The sequence below is a fragment of the Apteryx mantelli genome, chromosome 17 (genome assembly GCF_036417845.1).
Source record: "Apteryx mantelli isolate bAptMan1 chromosome 17, bAptMan1.hap1, whole genome shotgun sequence".
NCBI lineage: Eukaryota > Metazoa > Chordata > Aves > Apterygiformes > Apterygidae > Apteryx > Apteryx mantelli.
Window position 1 is genome coordinate 12,517,680 of NC_089994.1, and position 17,095 is coordinate 12,534,774.

The following is a 17,095-nucleotide window of genomic DNA, read 5'->3' on the forward strand; positions in this document are numbered from 1 at the left end:
ACCCAGCAGAAATATCCCAGTTATCGCAGATGCAGATATCCCACCAGCAGATTTAAAACACTGGTCCTTCCCCTGCTGCCGGCGTTGGGCTCGGCAGACTGAGGAAGGAAGGGTGGAGCTGGCCGGCGCGTTCAGTGCTGGCTCTGCCTGTTGAGGGGCAGCGGAGCCGTACCCTGCTCCCAGCGCACCCCAAGCTGGCAGAGTGACCACGCTGCCCTTAATATCTACGGAAATGCTGCTTTTGACTTGAGAAGAAGCCGGGTCAAACTAGCGGCCTGCAGCAGGAGCTCTGATGGGCTGCCTGGTTGTTATTCGTTAACGGCATCGTTGTCGTGGTGCTAATTAGTCAGGGTGACACCCGTGCCTTTTCCACACGCACAATCCATCGCTATATTAGTGAGCAGAACATGCCTAAAGCAACATAAGGCCAATCCTTTACTCACCATCACTGCTGGGTCTACAAATCAGAGAGGGGACAGAGCCGCCCGGAGAAGGCGACGCGCTGGAGGGAGACGCAGGGGGCTCAGGGCGTCCCGCAGCGGGGCCTGCTGAGCCCAAGGCCCCCAGGTGAGGCAGGACGAGCAGCCTGCAGGTGGGGCTCTGACAGCACAAACCAGCTTCTCCTCCCCAAAACGCTGGCCCATGCTCGTGTGCCTCCTTTCTGCATATTTTCCTTAGGAAACCCGCTTACCTCCCCATGCACTCCAAGGAACGCGGACTAAGCTAAGATTTATGTCAAATAGGTTTGCTTCAAATTTTCAAAGAAATATAATTTTCTAAGTCAACAAGAAAAGCTCTGAAGAAACATCGTGTTTTGAAGGAATCATTTTCTTCAATTTGTTTTCTGTTGAAGGGAGGGTTAAAAAAAAATCTGTTGAATTGATCTTTAATGAGCTGAAGGGTCTTTTTTTAGAAGGGGGCAATGCATTCATTAATCTGCTGTAGCAACTGACTCCAGCAGAGGATGAAAATCCACAGCCCTTCTGTCCCCTTGAGCAGTGGCTGGGGTCAGGGGATAGTGTATTTCCAGAGACTTGCAGTGGAAAGAGACTCACTGCAGCGCTGGGAACATAAATACAAAGCAAACTTGGGGTGACAATTTTTCTCCTTTCTTTGGGCAAATATTCTTTGCTGCATGGCACCCGAAGGCCAGGACGTACTGAATGTTGTAGTCATTAAAGGCTAAGTACCTCCACGGCCTTGCGAAGTGGGCACGCACCGCACTGCGGGGGGCTAGGACTACCTCAGCCCACGGCTTCCCGGCAGGGGTGTAGCAGGGCACTGGCTGGAAATGAGCACACAGACAAAACCACCGGGAATCCTTTCCTTTTAGCCGTGGAGAATTTTCCCCCTTGGGAACCAAGAACTTATCCCTGCTGAACTGCACACTGAATTCACTGCACTAGATGCTGCCCTCTGGGGGAGCTCGTCTCCACCGCTTTGGGACACCTTTACACCCTCCCCCTCCATTTGGCTCTGTAAGGCTTGTAGCAGTCACTCTCCATCTTTTCCTCTTGTGCTGAAGATTGAGTAAATATTTTTGAGTTTTAAGTAGGACCTTCATATTTATAGCAAGGAACCATAAAGTTGAACAGATTCATCCGTCCGTAGCTAAAAGAATGGACCATCTTTGAAGTTTCCGGGCAACCACACCTACCACTACAGAACTGGTGGCTTAAGTCTAGCTCTGACAGGCGATTTGAAGTCTTTGTGCCCTGCTCTGAATACTCATTCCAATACCTGCTTCTTTACAAGCCTATCAGAAAAGCAATGTGTCACGTCTTCCCTTCCTCTCCCCCACGTTGTGTCCTGCATGCAGGAGTCTGAAATCACCCGTGCAGGAGCTGAGCATCTTTCCATCCAGAGCGAAGCAACCCACCCTGCTTAAGCAGTGAGAAGACAGAGTTTGAGCACACAACATATTGTGAAATATCTGCCCTGAACAGCTTGTTCCTGTTGTGCCATCTCTGACAGAGCCCCACCTCCCTGCCCATGTCTTTTTCCTATTAACGTCACCACTCAAGAGCTGCAATCCATCATTTCAAGTCAAGTGTTCCTTTACCACCAGATACTCTAAATCATAACACAGGCCGGTCCATTCTCACTGGGAAATGACATACCACTGCCTAAAACAAGATCTGAACTGTGAGAAGTTTGGAAACAATTCATTTGTAATTGTCTGAAGATTACCTGCAGCAAGAACCCTAACAGACTTGTAATTCCACGCCACAATGAATTAATGTGCTCTCTGTCGATGCAAGCAAATACTCACGCACATCAGATGCTGAAAAGCAGCGCAAGTCACGAACCACACGTGCCGTAGGTCTGCGAGGTGGTTGCTAGCGCACGGTAGACTCAGGCACAACAGGCTGACTTTTCTTGCACCAGAGCTTTAGATCTGACCCATATTGTGGGCAAAGACAGCCGTGTCTAACAACCTGAGAGGTGACTGGGACCAACCCCAGGGATCCCTAGCAGTAGCACTTGAGTCTCAGTGAGGGTTAATGAAGGGTTAACCATGAACATTTGGAAACTCAGCTACCCTTTTTCCCTGCTAAGGAAAGAACCCTGTGTTTGGCATTATCTTCTTGAGCTCATTCTTAGAAACACGTTATTTAACACATTATCTGAGAGCATGCAAATCCCCTGTCAGGTCTCAGCTGGGGTGGGGAGGGTGGGATCTGATCTCCAGTGTCCCTAAAAATGCTGTTTTCAGAACAGAACTGCACCAGGGAAATTTGTATCCCTGCCCTATGTGCCGCCATTCCCCACCCAGGGAAGGCACCTATCACCAACACTGCATTTATGGTAATACGTTAGGGGTGTAAGAGCCTTTTAAAGTCCTGCTGCCAGAGGTGTCTCTGAACAGCATTAACTCCTCCTGCCCAAAAGAGCTATATTAACATATGAGCTTTCCTGCCACACAGCCCTCCACAGCCATTAAGACTTCCACAACTATTCCGGACAGGACTTCCAACCAGCACGCACACCATAAGACTAGCCAAAGTGTCACAGCAGGAGGAGAAGAGGATGTAAAGCTGAACACTGCTGCGAATGAGTTAACTCCCCCTAAAAAAATAAAGTTTTAAAAGGAAAAGAGTTGGTAACTAAAATTGGAATACTTGATCTTTATATCCCCTTGGTTTAAAAAACACCCACCCATTTCTGCTTCCTTGATGTCATCAGGCTACTTCTGATCTTTGATAGCTGAATGAGCATGTTTTTGCTGACGTACATACCAACAACTAAATATAAAATATGGGAACGATGCCAAATGCACTGAAAGAATTGCTTGGGCTTGTTTTCAGCTAGAAATCAACAGCTACATAACATCACAATAAACGTCTAGAAAGTTGTGCAATTTTCACTGATGCTTTTAAGCTTTTCAGGCCTCATGGATTAGAGCTTTTAGGAGAGACTGTTTATTTCTGTTGTTAAAGTCTTTCCTGCCAGCACTTTCCCTCCTTTGCTCTGCTGCATGTGAAAGAGTCCTATGGATTCAGCAGAGTATTCCCAATCCACAAGGCGCATGTGGCACACAGTGATTTGCCTTTTATTTGGCTATAGGTTTTCCATACGAACCTTTCAACTCCCTCATGGACAGCTTCAAAAGAAACATCTCCCTTACCTTCATCAGGAGTTTGTGAACTCGTTCTTTACCACTATCCCATGCTGCAGGGAAAAACGCACACAAGGGTTTTCCCACAGAAGTGTGCTATGTGTATTTAAAAAAAAAGAAAAACCAAGATCCAGGTGTGCTCAGCTGCCAAACTTAAAGCTGTATCATTCGCTTTGACCAGCTTTTCAAGGGTTGCCATATGGGTCTTGCCCAGCTTGTACCACAACAGCATCTCCATCACTTTAAGGTGCAGGCTCCCAGAGCTGTCCTGACCACCGATGCCGCTGCAGCGCTGGGCAACTCTGCTGGGGAAACAAATCAAGTCTCCTCACGACTGAGCCAGCGTAAACGACAGCTTAGCAGAGCCCAGTGTTTCCAGGCAGGCGCGTTCTCACAGAGAGCACACGCGATGTCCAGTTCCCTTGGTGGGAAAGGCAGGGATGGGAAACAGAAGTTATAAATAGGGCTGAGCAAGAAAAAACAATTCCAGCTCACGTAAAACTAAGATTTTGAAATAAGATCTTTTCTTACAAAAAAACAAAAAGTCCCATAACTGTATGGGGGGGGGGTGCTTAGTCAAACACGGGCTGGGAGGCAGCAGTCTCTCCCCTGGGATGCTCAGGCCAACAATAACATTCACAATCCAGCAAACTGAGTTTTGGGAAATGTTGATGGAATTACTGTATCAGTCTCCTTCTAGATTACGTCTCTATTACTTAGTTTCTGTAAGAGCGGAAGGACTGGACTAATTAATACAGGAACTCTCTCATGTCCCAGTTGCAGGGCTCAGTTTTTCAATGCAGAATATCCCGATTCAGGCAGAGCAGGGTCTACAGCTACCTGCCTTGTACCAAAAGCCAGGGCCGAGCCTCACGGTAGCCTCATCACAGGGCTGCATGGCTACTCGCATGCATTAAATCACTCGCTTGCTCTTAAGAAGGCAGCATTAAACCGTCAGCGTGGTGGCCCTGTGCACGCGTGTACAGCAGCATTCCCGCAGGGCTCCAGGCTGCTCACGAAGGAGCCCTACCTCAGCCAGCGGATGCACGTGCAACGAGATCGGCAGGGCCTGGTTTATTCCTTAACGCCCAAGGGCCCGCACAGCTCAGCCCCGGCTATGAAAGCACAACTGAAATCTCCTTGGGCTGCTTTATGGCACTCCTCGCTACCGTTATTCAAATGCCTCATACGCCACAAGGACGTCATAATCCGTAATTTCTCAAAAGAGGCACAAAGAAAGCAAGGCCAAAAGTATTCACAAATTTTGGCTGTTCAGCTGGGAGTGCTGCTCGTCAGGGTTTTTTCAAAGCGTTTACTGCTTGCAGAGCACTTCTCTCCTGGGAAGGTCGGCTCCAACAGGCAGCTGAGAGGCGCTTGCCCCTCTGCACGGCCCCGACAGCCCTGTCCAGTTCCCTTGCCCGCAGCTCTGCAGGCTCACAGCAGGGGCGTTTCAAAAGCCTCCTGTACTTTTTGCCGTTTTCAACGATTTTTTTTGCATGTCTAGGTGGGCAAGAGAAAACAAAGCCATGGGCCATTTGTTCTGTTAAAATAACAAACTGCAACAAGCACAAACCCTGCAGGGAAATGTTTAATCCAAACTGGAAGTACCAAAATCTCATCATTCCTCCAACACTTCATCTGTAAGTACATCACTTACACAGCAATAAGCTTCCTGACTCTAATGATAAAATAAAGCTGGAGTTAAAAATAATGTATAACTATCGATTTGCATGAAAGCAACAATAACAACCGACGCTCATTCCTCACCCTTTAATACGAGCATCAGATACCTTCACCAAGTGTCTAGTAATAAACAGCTCCAACAGGCTGATCTTGCAAATACTGAAACCTGGGTGAAACCTTATGCATCCATCTGAAGGGATGGGCAGGGTCTGTTACTAACTCACCATCACAGTGCTTCTACAGCTAGCAGCAGGAGCGCATAGACAGATAATAAGGACAGACGAACTAGTAATTACGGCTCTAACCTTGACACCGGGTTCAATTTTTCCACCTTCAAAGACTTCATGTGTGGCTCTAAGCAACTAACCTTTCTTGCCCCAAACTTCACCCTCTGTGAAAAGGGGACAAGAGCACTTCCCCCCCCGAAAGGCAAGGCTGGCAGAACAAAACATGTTAAATACTGTACTCTGATACTGCACCAATGGAAATTATATCAGCACTGAAAACAGATAGATCACTAACAATTTCAAATCAATTTTATTTTCTTAAATTGGTGTTATACAATTTAAAGCCAAAAAAGGTCACACAAAACACAAATAAAAAAAATGTCAACAAAGTATCAAGCATTACCGTATAAAGAACAACATCATACGCTCTCACAAACCTGAAGATACGTGTTATTAGACTGAGGTTTCTTGAAATCTATTAAAGACGCTACACACAAATGCTGCAACAGTAACAAAGCCATGACAATAGCAAGTGGACTACACTAGCAACTTCAATGTTTTTCTCTCTTTTTATTTTTTTTTGCATTCCTTGTTGTCTACAAAGCAATAAATATTTTTCACCAAAAAAAGTTGGTTTCACGCTACATGCAGTTAGATAAAAAATAAAGTCACCAAAGTGATGGCAAAATAAATCACCTGTCTGATTTGTTTTTCTTTCTTTTTTTTTTCCTTTTTTTGTTTTTTTAATTCAAGCACAGTGGCTAAGTTTCAAGTATTGAGAGAAAACATATATATATACACATGTATGTGTTTCTGTGCGTACATATACATACACACACATACACACACATATAATTGTATGTATATACACAAACACATACATATATATATTGGTTGTAGGTCTGTAAACCACAATTTTTTGGAGCAGTATATATTTGTATATATTGAATGTGGACAATTTTGATACATTCAAGTAATTAAGTACAGCTGGAAGGTTAGTGCTGAGCTTGCCACATACATGGATCATTAAACCCGCGGCATAGACATGAATCCCGGGCCATGCTTCTCCTCGGCTGGAAGCTATCGGCGTGCGCTCGGGGGGCGGCCGTGAGGGTTCAGGCGAGTAGCAGGCGTCTGTATTGCGGAGGCAGTCCTGGCTTGGTGCTCTCGCGCTGCATCCTGTGTACCTGCAGGACAGCCCTTGCAGAACTGGTAAAATCCTTCTGGAAGCAGTCTGGGTCTCTTCGGCATTTCTGGCTACAGGCTGGGGGTTTTTTTGTTGGTTTTTATTTGCTTTTTTAGGCACAAGCACAAACAGCCACAGAAGCAGCAGGCTGTGAACGGATAATGTAACGGAGGCCTGATACTGAAGCATTTGTGTAAGCTACACTTAAACTTCCCTGGTGGGGGCAATTGAAAGTATTTTTTAATTTCTTTATTAGCATTTCTGCTCTGCGATCAGAAACATCCATGTTGCCAAAGATGATGCCAGCTCAAAAGTCAATTAAGTTGCTCCTGAAACCCTCGTAAAGTATCACACTGAACGTGCAAAAATTGAGAGAAAAAAAGCAACGAGGACTTAACCACCATGTGCAAAATATTGTTAGATCCCCAAAAACAAAGCCTGAGGTTTCGAGTTGCTTTCAAAGATACTTTTCTGCCCAGCGCTAACAAAATACTGCCACGACTCTGATAAATTAAGAGACACACACATGCGCACGCAGACAACGGAAAGGCAGCCAGCTCTCCTCTCCCGCACATGCTCACAGCACCCGAAGCCTCAACCAGCACTCCAGCCACTCGCACCCGCAGTCTCATTTGGCTACAGAGTCTCTTTAGAAGAAATGCTGAACATAAAACCGAACACTACAAGATTTCTTTATAAAAATTAAGCAGCAAATAAAACTTTTTTAGAAAATGCATTTCCAATTGTAAGTGTGTAGGATCTTAACGCCTGTTCTTGAGCTCTTAAAAAGCACGGAGCTTTATATTAACTGTCCTTAAAAGAACACTTAAATAAAAAACAAAACAAAACAAAATCTTGGTACTGCCAGACTGCAAGTCAGCTTTGCCTGGTGTGGAGGAGGAACAGCACAGACTCTGCCGTGCTTTTTGCCTCACACTCACGAGATACAGTACAGTTAAATACATACAGTTACACACAAACCCTATATATCAATATATATTCACCCTTAGGAATACATATCAATATATGCACACACGTAGTGCAATCGAACCACCAGGAAACGAGGAAAGGAATAAAAAGAACAGCATTCCTAACAGTCGTGATGTTCCTGGGTTGTCGCGTGATGCAAAGTCAACTTCTCAAAGTTCCCATAGTGTGTAAAGTGCTCCTTTGATTCACAAAGCTAGTGTTTTCAGTTCCGGGGAGGGCGGGGGGGACAGGAAAGGGGCTATCGAACCAACAGCTGAGAGCAGGACAGCGCTAGTGCTTCCTCATGGTAGATATGTACTGAGAGGCCGAGCTGAACAGCCAAGTCTTTAACCTTGACCCCGCTGAGCCTGGGGACCAAGGGAGGAACGGATTCATTTTGGCTTCTTACGAACACAGGGACGTTACGTGGTGCGTTGGCTTCTGGTTTTCTGCGCAGAGTCTCTTTCCCTGCATCGTTTGTCCATCCGGGCAGAGAGGCAATCCACGTGACAGCCGCGGGAGACGCGAACTTCCCCAGCGGCAACGTGTTTCCAGCCTTGCTCAGGAAGTCCACAGAAGGTGGGAGCTAGTTCAGCAATAAACGGAGCTGCCTCCCCCTCTCTGCCACACAGCATGCACTCCAAGGCAAAAACATGTATGAGAAGGGACAAGGGAGAAAAGGGAGGGGAGCCTTGGGTTGCCAGGAAGCTTTAAGATGCCTGGCTATCAGCTGGGGTAGGGGAAAGTACACAAACTGGCCTTGATTTCTGAATGACACCCTCCAACATTAACTGAAGCCAGCAGTTTCAGCACATCCATTGCCCGCAATGGACACAGCACTGGAATACCCTGTTCTTAAACAAGAGGGATAGGCAGTCTTTTCCTTCAAAGTGCTGGGAAGAAGTGGAATTATATCCTTCATCCCCTCTGCCAACGAGGGAAACCTTTCCACATCGGCTACGTCTTCACCCAGACTTTTGGACAGGGAAGTTTTGTGCTTGCTGCAGTCACGCATCCCCACAAGAGAATCCAAGTCTGTGGAACAACTTCCCAAAGCCTCAAAACACAAAACATGGAGCAGTTCATCCTCCAGGTCTCCTACTGCCAGGATCATTTCCCGTCACAGCAGCAGGCCGTTGGAAACAAAGTGATCAGCCGGGGCGAGGTGCGTGGAGGGGATGAACCTTAAAATCAGGCGCAGAACCCCGACAGCAGAGCTGACAGCCTGCGCTCGATGCACAGTTTGCCTGGGAGAGAAAAAAAAGACACAGGAAATCAACTTCGCATTCTCCTGGCACTATGAACACTACCAAAATATGCTGGAGTTGATAAAATGTGAGAATTTCAGCTAGTGCAAGCCCCCCTTCTAGAATCATTACCATGTACTGACTTATTCCAGGTGAGGATCTAACCACAAACACCCTGCTGAGGAGTGGAATAATCAGAGATCCAACAAAGAAAACCAGGAGGCAGCAGTTTTAGTGGAGGTATCAAGATGTTGGAAAGGACCACTGTCTGCCACTACCAGTTTATTCATTTTAAGTTAATGGAGTGGCTTTTGCCAGCAACCAAGGTGGCTCAAGGTCTCAATGCCATTTGTCATGGCTTAAAACTGAGAAAACAAGTACAACCTAGCCCAGCGTGATCAGTGCTGGATTCTTGCCTGCACCAGCCTGGGAACAGACTTTTTCAAAAGCTTTAGGTTTGCTGGAATTCATTCCTCTACCATGAAGGCTTTCTTATTTCTAGGTTCATTACTTTACTTTTCAGAAATAAATAACCAAACACACATGTATCTAAGATATAAAATGAAAAGCATACCTAGTACAGCCTACCAGAGAGCAACTCACTCAGGGAGCTGGATATCAGTGGGGGAAAGAAATCTATTAGGTGCATGAACCAGAAATTTGTATCTCTGGACAAAAGATGTGCTTTAGGTTTGGTAAGAAACGGTGCCCTAGAAGCTACTTAGCATTCCCTATTCACTCAGCCATCCAGCACTGTACACCACCTGCCAATCCCCTTTGCTCTCCTTCACTGAGCCTCATGTCAGCTGTTAAAAGTTGGTGATAATTAACTGACTGATTGCCTGTGAGCCAGAAATCTCTTCTCTCATTACCTATCCAAGAGCTCTATCTACATGCAAAACTAGGGCAGCCTGGCAGCATTCAGGGTGCTGGCCCATGAAACGCATTCACTAGCCAGCAGAGGGAGAGAGATGCAGTTTGCCAGCTGTGTCTTTTCCCTTCTGCAGCATTGACACCATCGTGGCCTACTGCTGACGGGCTGGTTTAGCTGTGATGGAGCAGAGCTGAGGGCAAGTCAAGCTGCTCTGACAGATGCTGGCTACCCCCAATCCCCGCTGCCTGCCTCCCATAGAGGGAGAGAACACAAAGATGTCCAAACCCCAGCCAGAAGGGCAAGGAAAGTGTGCTTGGAGCAAGGGAGGTCAGTCCTTCCCACCACGCATCCGTTACTCGCAGAGCCTGCAGCAACAGAGAACAGCACCCCTTCGCAACAAAGGCACTGCCTAAGGGAGGCGACAGCATGGATCAGCAAACAGAGGGATCATCTGTCTCTGGGAGAGGAAGCCAAAGGATGGCAAGCAGGCAAGGGTTCAGTTTTCACTGCTACAGTCACTTGCTGATGAGAAAAATGTCTGCTGCCTTCTTAGCCAGGCCTGGGGCAGGCGAACCCAGACAGGTGAGCAGTCCCATTTTAGAAGTCATGTGTTGGAAGAAGCCCTCATCATGCTGATCAGCCATCTCCGCCTGACAGCCACTGCAGTTTCACATTCCCAAGCGCTCTGTGCAATCAGGCGGATGGTTCCGGCTGGAAACCAAACCCAGGCCTTTGCTGCTGCCAAACCACTTCCTTCAGCAAGTTCTCCCATGCACCAAAAGCTCAACAAAGCTCTGGCAACTGCTGTGCAGGGCAGCTCTCAATATATGGCTCAGAACAAGGACCTGCATTTCCAAGTTTTCCCGCTGGGAAAGCAGGAGGCCTGGTGGCTAGGAGGTATTACAAGCCAAGAGATCTCCACTATATCCACTAAGATGTAGCCAAACATAAAAAGGATGCTGGATACTGAAACACCTGATCCATGCAGCTAGAAAAACACAGCATGGTCTAGTGAGAAACCAAGCAGTGAGCACTCACATTTAGTGATGTTTTCTATGTCTCCCTGTTCAGTGATGATGTTCAGGAGCCCCTCCATCAGCAGCAGAGCCTTGTGGTACCTCTGTGCGCAGTCCTCTCTGTGGTGGAACATCTCATCCAGGGCTGCAGATTGTACCTACAGGCGACAACCCCATGGCAAGAGCTTACTCCCAGACCAGAGCCAGTTCTCCCAACAGTGCCCCTCTGCTGTGTGAACACCTCCTTGTCCAGCCCTCCAGGGGCTGCACGTAGCATCAAGAATGAAACCATCTACTAAGGCCACGGACAGGAACTGTTAGTGCCCGACCCTTGGCTCTGTGCAGACCCTGTTTCCAGGCACTGTATGGTTATTACCATTTGCACAGCATAGCTGAAGATGAGCTTCTCTGCAGTGATGCTGTTGATCCGATCCATGAGTTTCTGTTTGTCCAAGAAGAACCTCTGGAGTCTCATGTTGAGGCAGTGGCAGGATGACACACTGGATTTATAAAGCTCATTCAGCTTCTTCACAACTAGGGCAAAGGAAGGAAATGCTTTGGGCTCTACTTCCAGTTCTCCCTGTGCCTCCCATTCCACATGCACAGGACTCCATGTAAGCAACTTGGAGCCAACTGGGTTGTATTAAAACCAAATATGAGACCAACAGTGAAGTACCCCCTACACCAGCAGGGCTTTGTCTTTTTCCTGTCCTTTGTCACCCTCACCAGTCATAAGCCTGCACATGGCAACACCTACACATATGCCTAGTTCACCTGAGGCCAGGTCTATTTTTGTTTCTTTCAGCTGCCACAGGGTAGAGCAGTTTGCACAGTGCGAGATGTCTCACGCATCACCAGAAGCAATAGACATGCCAGATACAAAGCTTCTGCTACTTGATGGGTGATGATGTGCTGTGAAAAAGTATGTGACTTGCATGAGAGCTGTTAGAGCTGAGCGTGGATGAGCAGCACTGACTAAAGAGTAAAGCCAGGCTCTCTTGGGAATCTGCTGTCAGGTTAGGGACTGAAAGACCACCCTTGCTCAGAAGGGACTTGAAAGTGGGAAACCCAAAGCTCCTAGATGAAATCAGGAGGGCGAAATCAAAAACTCCTTGAGAAGGGTTTGTGCTTGAAAAGCCAAGACAGACTTTATTTCTTAAAAAAAAACAAATAAAGCAATGTCCTCCTTCATAAAATTCAACCAGAACTCTGGGCATTGCCCAAGTTACTGCAAAAAAGCAGCAAGCTGTGGGTAGGGACCCTGCCTGGCGCACACTGCCAGGGACACTCGGTGCGACCCCTTGTCACATTTCCCCACTGGTTCTACTGCCCATGGGACCAAGTTACCTAAGTACCTTGAAAACCCTCTTGTCCTCACTGCTCCTTGGAAAACCTCAAGGGAGCAGTGCTGTGTGGGGAGAGAAATAAGAAAAGAGAGCCTTGCCCAATTCCCACACACCGAAGGAAGAGTGCTGCTATAATCTACCACTACAAATCTGTCCATGAAGAGGAACAATTTGTTTGCGTTATAATGACTTTCCCATTAGTCTGGACATGTGAAAGATGTGTAGAGAAACCTGTGTGTTTTGCTCCACAATGCTCATTACAACATACACGTGCATGTAACTTCTGGGGGGGGGTTATTTGTTTTTTTTTTTTGTTTTTTTTATATACACCCTCTCCCCCAAGTCAGCAGGGGTACTTTCAAAGACTAAGCCCTAGGGAAAGGAGGCTGAGGGGTCAAGAACTTCTTGTGCTTCAAAAATCTCCCTCAGTATTATAATAATGGTAGTATTTAAATTATTTTTTTTTTCTAATCACTGAATCACAGTCAGCTCACATCACAACCAACAACAAATAAGGCAGTCAGATGCAAATGTAAGGCCATAAGAGACCAGCAAATAAGCGACTCTGGCATTACCAGCATTTTACTTCCTGTGTGTTCATTTCACTTGAAAATCATCATTGCCAAGACACATCTCAGTTTGCCAAGTAAGCACTTACTAGGATGTGCACTGTGCAGTTAAAGTGGACTTACGTCCAGTGCAAATAAGCATCTGAGACAGAGACGTACAGGGAGTCAGATAAGAGATATTCCCCTCTCACTAATTAGCACTGAAGATTCACAAAGGAGCATGAGCAGGAGTTTGAGTTCTAAAGTACACGAGTATAAAGAACACCCTGCAAGAAAGGCCTGGCCCTGCAAGGGGGCAATGAGGAACAAGCACACACGTTCTACGCGTTCAAGCACACACCCCTACACATGCTGTAGGGGTTCACACTCACTCAGGCTTCTCCCTGCCCTTGTGGTGCTTTGAATACTTCCATTTCAGGCAAATCTGTTGTACCGCAGCCCCTTACCTTGCTTGACGGTGGAGGAGAGGCACAGCTTGCCAGCTTTGATCTGCTCTATGGCTGTCTGCAGGCCAGAGGACAGAAGCTCTGCTACCTTCAGGTACAGCACTAGCTGCTCTGCATAGCTGTAAAGAAAGCACATTGCAATGCAAACAGATCAACAGGACAGTGTAGTTATAGCAGTGAGCGTCCCAGAAGATTTCTGGCACATAACGGCAGTGCTGGAAGTCCGGCACTCTCCCTAGTCCTTACCTCCACTCCCGGCTGAGGAGGCTGATCTGGTCAGCCACCACACTCTCCTGGAGCTGGTACTCGGATGCCACTGAACTGCTCATCTCGCTGGAGCTGCCTTTAAGGGCAGCAATTTCCATCACATAATGGACGAAGGCCAGCGTGAAGCGGAGGCTGCGCAGGATGTCCGTGTGCTCTTGCTGTTGAAGGGAATGCAAAGGTGGGGTTACACCGGGAGAGCTGGCATGGCAGGGAGGGCCGCTCACCTAGCTGCAGTGCCAGTGACTCATCCAGGTTTAAAAACAGTGACACATCAGGCTTGAAATCCCCCTGTACCTCTCCTTTGGGAAGGCACAGTCAGACTCAGTGCTGAGCCCACGCACCACACCAGCTCCTCCTCCACATTAAAAGGAGCAGTGACAGCCTCAGGCCAGAAATCTACAGGCGGTTCCCTGGGGAGGCTGTTGAGTCTTGCTCCAAGACAACCCGCTCCCTTCCCAAGGAGCGTTCGCAGCTCTGTGCGACTGCTTTGGAAGTCAACCTGGAAGAGGGAGAGACTGCCTGCACCCTGGGCCTAGCTTTGCTCCCCATCATAGCAACGCTGGTACAAGCAACTGAGGGTTTCATGAGAGTGTGGAAACCTCCTACCTTAAGGAAAACTGCAAACAAAGCTTGTCTCACCCTATACCCCAGCCCTCACTTAGCTGTGGTCTGTACGTGCTTCCAGCTCAGTGCAGGCGAACCCTGCGTGAGGCGCTCTGAAGGCAACAGCAAGGGCAACCTTTTATCTGCAACTCCTGTCTAGCCAGCGAGGGAAGAGAGACTCTCACACAAAGTGCTATGCTCATTTCAAAGCAGTTTCTCCTCTGCTATTACAGATCAAAGGGTATTATCCCATTTCTGGGAAGCTGCATTGCTTAAGTCCCATGCAAGCTTTTTGGGGAAGTTTGTATTTGTGGAAAAACTGAGTGCTCGTGGGTCCTACCAAATGAGTTGCTGTCTGAATCAAATGCAGCTCCACTGTTTGTACTTTGCCTCTGCAGAAAAGCAGCTAACCTGTTTAACCTTCAAATATTTAGTGGGTTGGTCCTCTCAAAGGAGGACTGGTAAGGATCTTTCCTACATGAATTTGGGACAAAAATACGCCTCAAGTTCTGCTTGCTTTTGCATGCTTTGGTTTTTTATTCACTGGCTCAGGCACTTGGCTGCTACGGCAGCTTTGAATATCTGAAATACAAATCTCTCCTCCACTATCTTGCTACCTGGACAGTCTGGTAAGGTAAGGAAGTGCTACCTCCATCTTCCTCTTTTCTCTTTAAAAGCAGATGGGGAAGTCAGCAATTAAGTAATTGTCAAGTCGTATAAGAAGTTTGTGGCAGAGCAGGAAACTAAACTGAGATCTGGAAGGTCTCAGCCTGGTATCTCTAACCAATGCACAGTCCTTTCTCTCTGCTTATATAGTTGGCTTCTATTAATTACACTGGAGTTCCTGGCCTTGTTAGGCATTGCAAGAGTCTTTCCTTCCATGGCCAACTTTGTATTGTGCTTTTGAGGCACTGCAAAACAAACTTTAAAACCTAACCTTCAATTTGCCTCGTCTGCGCCTAAGGAAACTTTTTCAAATGATAGGAGAATCATCTATCTGAATATAACAGCTCTGCTTGAGATAAACAGGGCTGCTTAAACAGCTAGATTTCAATGCCCTGAAAATGTCAGCAGAAAGCAGAAAATCTGCCAGGTTTGCGTTCCAGCCAAATCCACAGAGCACACAGGGGTCTCCAAATATGCCGAACAGGTTTGGTGCCGGGAAGGTTGTGACATGCAAATGGATTGCTGTGCTCAGCAGAAATGACAACCAAACCAAAATGACTCACTACAGGCATGAGAAGCTGAACTGAGGGGTATGAATGAGATCAAGCCGATACTTTCTTAGGATACTTCTCTTCAGACCTTGAAGAGCGGTGGCAGCTGGCAGAGCCCCATACTTCCGGGACTTTAAAGAAGCATGATGCTTAATTAAATTCACTACTATTGTGATCACATCAATGTTGAAGTCCTAGCCCTGTGGCTCTGCAGGTAATTAAGCAAACAAATGCAATCCAATGCAAAACTGAGAAAAGTTTGAGCTAAACAAAATCTGGAACAGAAGAGCAAACCCACATCCTTAGAACAATGTATGCAGATCTCTGCGGTATCCAGGAGATTTTAGCAACAGCAGCAAAATTTGGATACAAAGAACCTTCCCCAGTCCTAGACAGCCCAAGGAGATAATAGGAATAGAGCTGAAACCATGACCAAATCTGCCTCCCACCTCTATTGCAAATGGGCAGCCTGACCTACATCTCAAATATATCTCAGCTACAGAAGCATCTGCTCTGCTTCAGCCTCACTTTAGCCTGCAAAGAAGGGGAGCCTGGCAGCCCTTCAGCTTCACAAGCTGGTTCAGCTGTTCTGGTGCAGAATTTCCCCCCTCCCTGCCATAAGCAACGTAAGTGTCAGGTTAATATTTTTTTCAGATCCTTTCATTAGAGGGTTTATCACTGACTGACTCCCCAAGCAGACACAGAAGGCAGCCGTTTGATACACTAAGCTGCTCGCTCTCTCAAATTAGCTGTTACCAATGCTGAGCCTTATAAAAGGGAAAAGCCCCAAACCACCCAGGTTTTCTTCAGAAATGGTTAATACAGAACGCATCAGATAACTGATGTTTCCAACCTGCAATTTTGGCTTTGGAAATGGCAAATTATATCCCCAGACATGGGCTGTCCCAAGGACTAAAGTATGAGGCTTGAAAGCCACTATGCTAAATGTGTCCCGGCTTTCTGCGCACTGTGCTGGCCTAGCTCTCCTGGAGCCAGTTCACACCGTCTTTGAGATTGACTCCCTAGGCTGCAAGGACAGAGTCATCTGATCTTTGGATTTGCTTTCCTTTTATTCTCCCTCTCCTTTGCCCCTAACAAGACCCTGAGATATACCCACCTCCATGAGTGTCTCTTCAGGCAACTCTGGTGCCTCAAACGTAACAGCACCTTCCAAGTTAGCTGTGATCGGATCAGCAAAAGCGTACCGGAGACTTGAAGGGCCTTCAACAGCATCCCCACCAGTTCCCATTGCCAAGTGTCTGCCAGTGAATGAGCCTCCAGAACTGAGAGAGCTGGAAGACCCCACTGAAAAGGAAAATAGACAAGGAAATTAATATTTTAAAACTAGACCAGGTATTCCTCATCCAGATTGAGGGACAACTGCCACTATGGGATACAGGATCCCATCTCTGACAGGGGTCAGCAACAGACACTTTGGAGGACGATGCAAGGCCCCTGATCCAGAACAACTACTCCCCATGTAAGCTCCTTATCATCTCGGCTTACCAACTCAAGCACATTTAATGCACCTTCCAGAACATTTGTCATTCACAGAGACAATTACGGAAGCTTTCTTCCTCCCTCCCCCCGCAAGCCTTTCTGAATTCTGCTTCAGTATCTTGGGCTTATTTTATCATATGCCACCATAGTCAACTTCCACATCACGGATCAGCATGATTTGAACCATGGGTCCTTAGCCTTAACGGTATCACTGAATGAGCACCTCTGATAAGTGAGGTTTATCATAGTTTTAAAACATCAGCAATTTAGATGGATACCAGGAGAGCTTTCCACTGCGTTCCCCACACTTCTGCTTCCTTCTCTTT

General features: G+C 47.0%; 1 protein-coding gene across 3 annotated transcripts in view; it reads right to left on the reverse strand.

Annotated features, from left to right (window-relative positions):
- Positions 1-5,820: 5,820 nt before the first annotated feature.
- The window catches only part of ULK1 (unc-51 like autophagy activating kinase 1), an 85,168-nt gene continuing 73,893 nt past the window's right edge, over positions 5,821-17,095 (reverse strand). For all 3 annotated transcript variants that reach the window (XM_067307299.1, XM_067307300.1, XM_067307298.1), the window contains 6 exons: positions 16,387-16,574; positions 13,429-13,607; positions 13,183-13,301; positions 11,198-11,355; positions 10,844-10,979; positions 5,821-8,931 (listed from right to left, as the gene is read on the reverse strand). In XM_067307299.1, the coding sequence (XP_067163400.1) occupies positions 8,876-8,931; positions 10,844-10,979; positions 11,198-11,355; positions 13,183-13,301; positions 13,429-13,607; positions 16,387-16,574 (836 nt within the window). In that variant the 3' untranslated portion in view covers positions 5,821-8,875. The remainder of the gene's footprint in view (positions 8,932-10,843; positions 10,980-11,197; positions 11,356-13,182; positions 13,302-13,428; positions 13,608-16,386; positions 16,575-17,095) is intronic.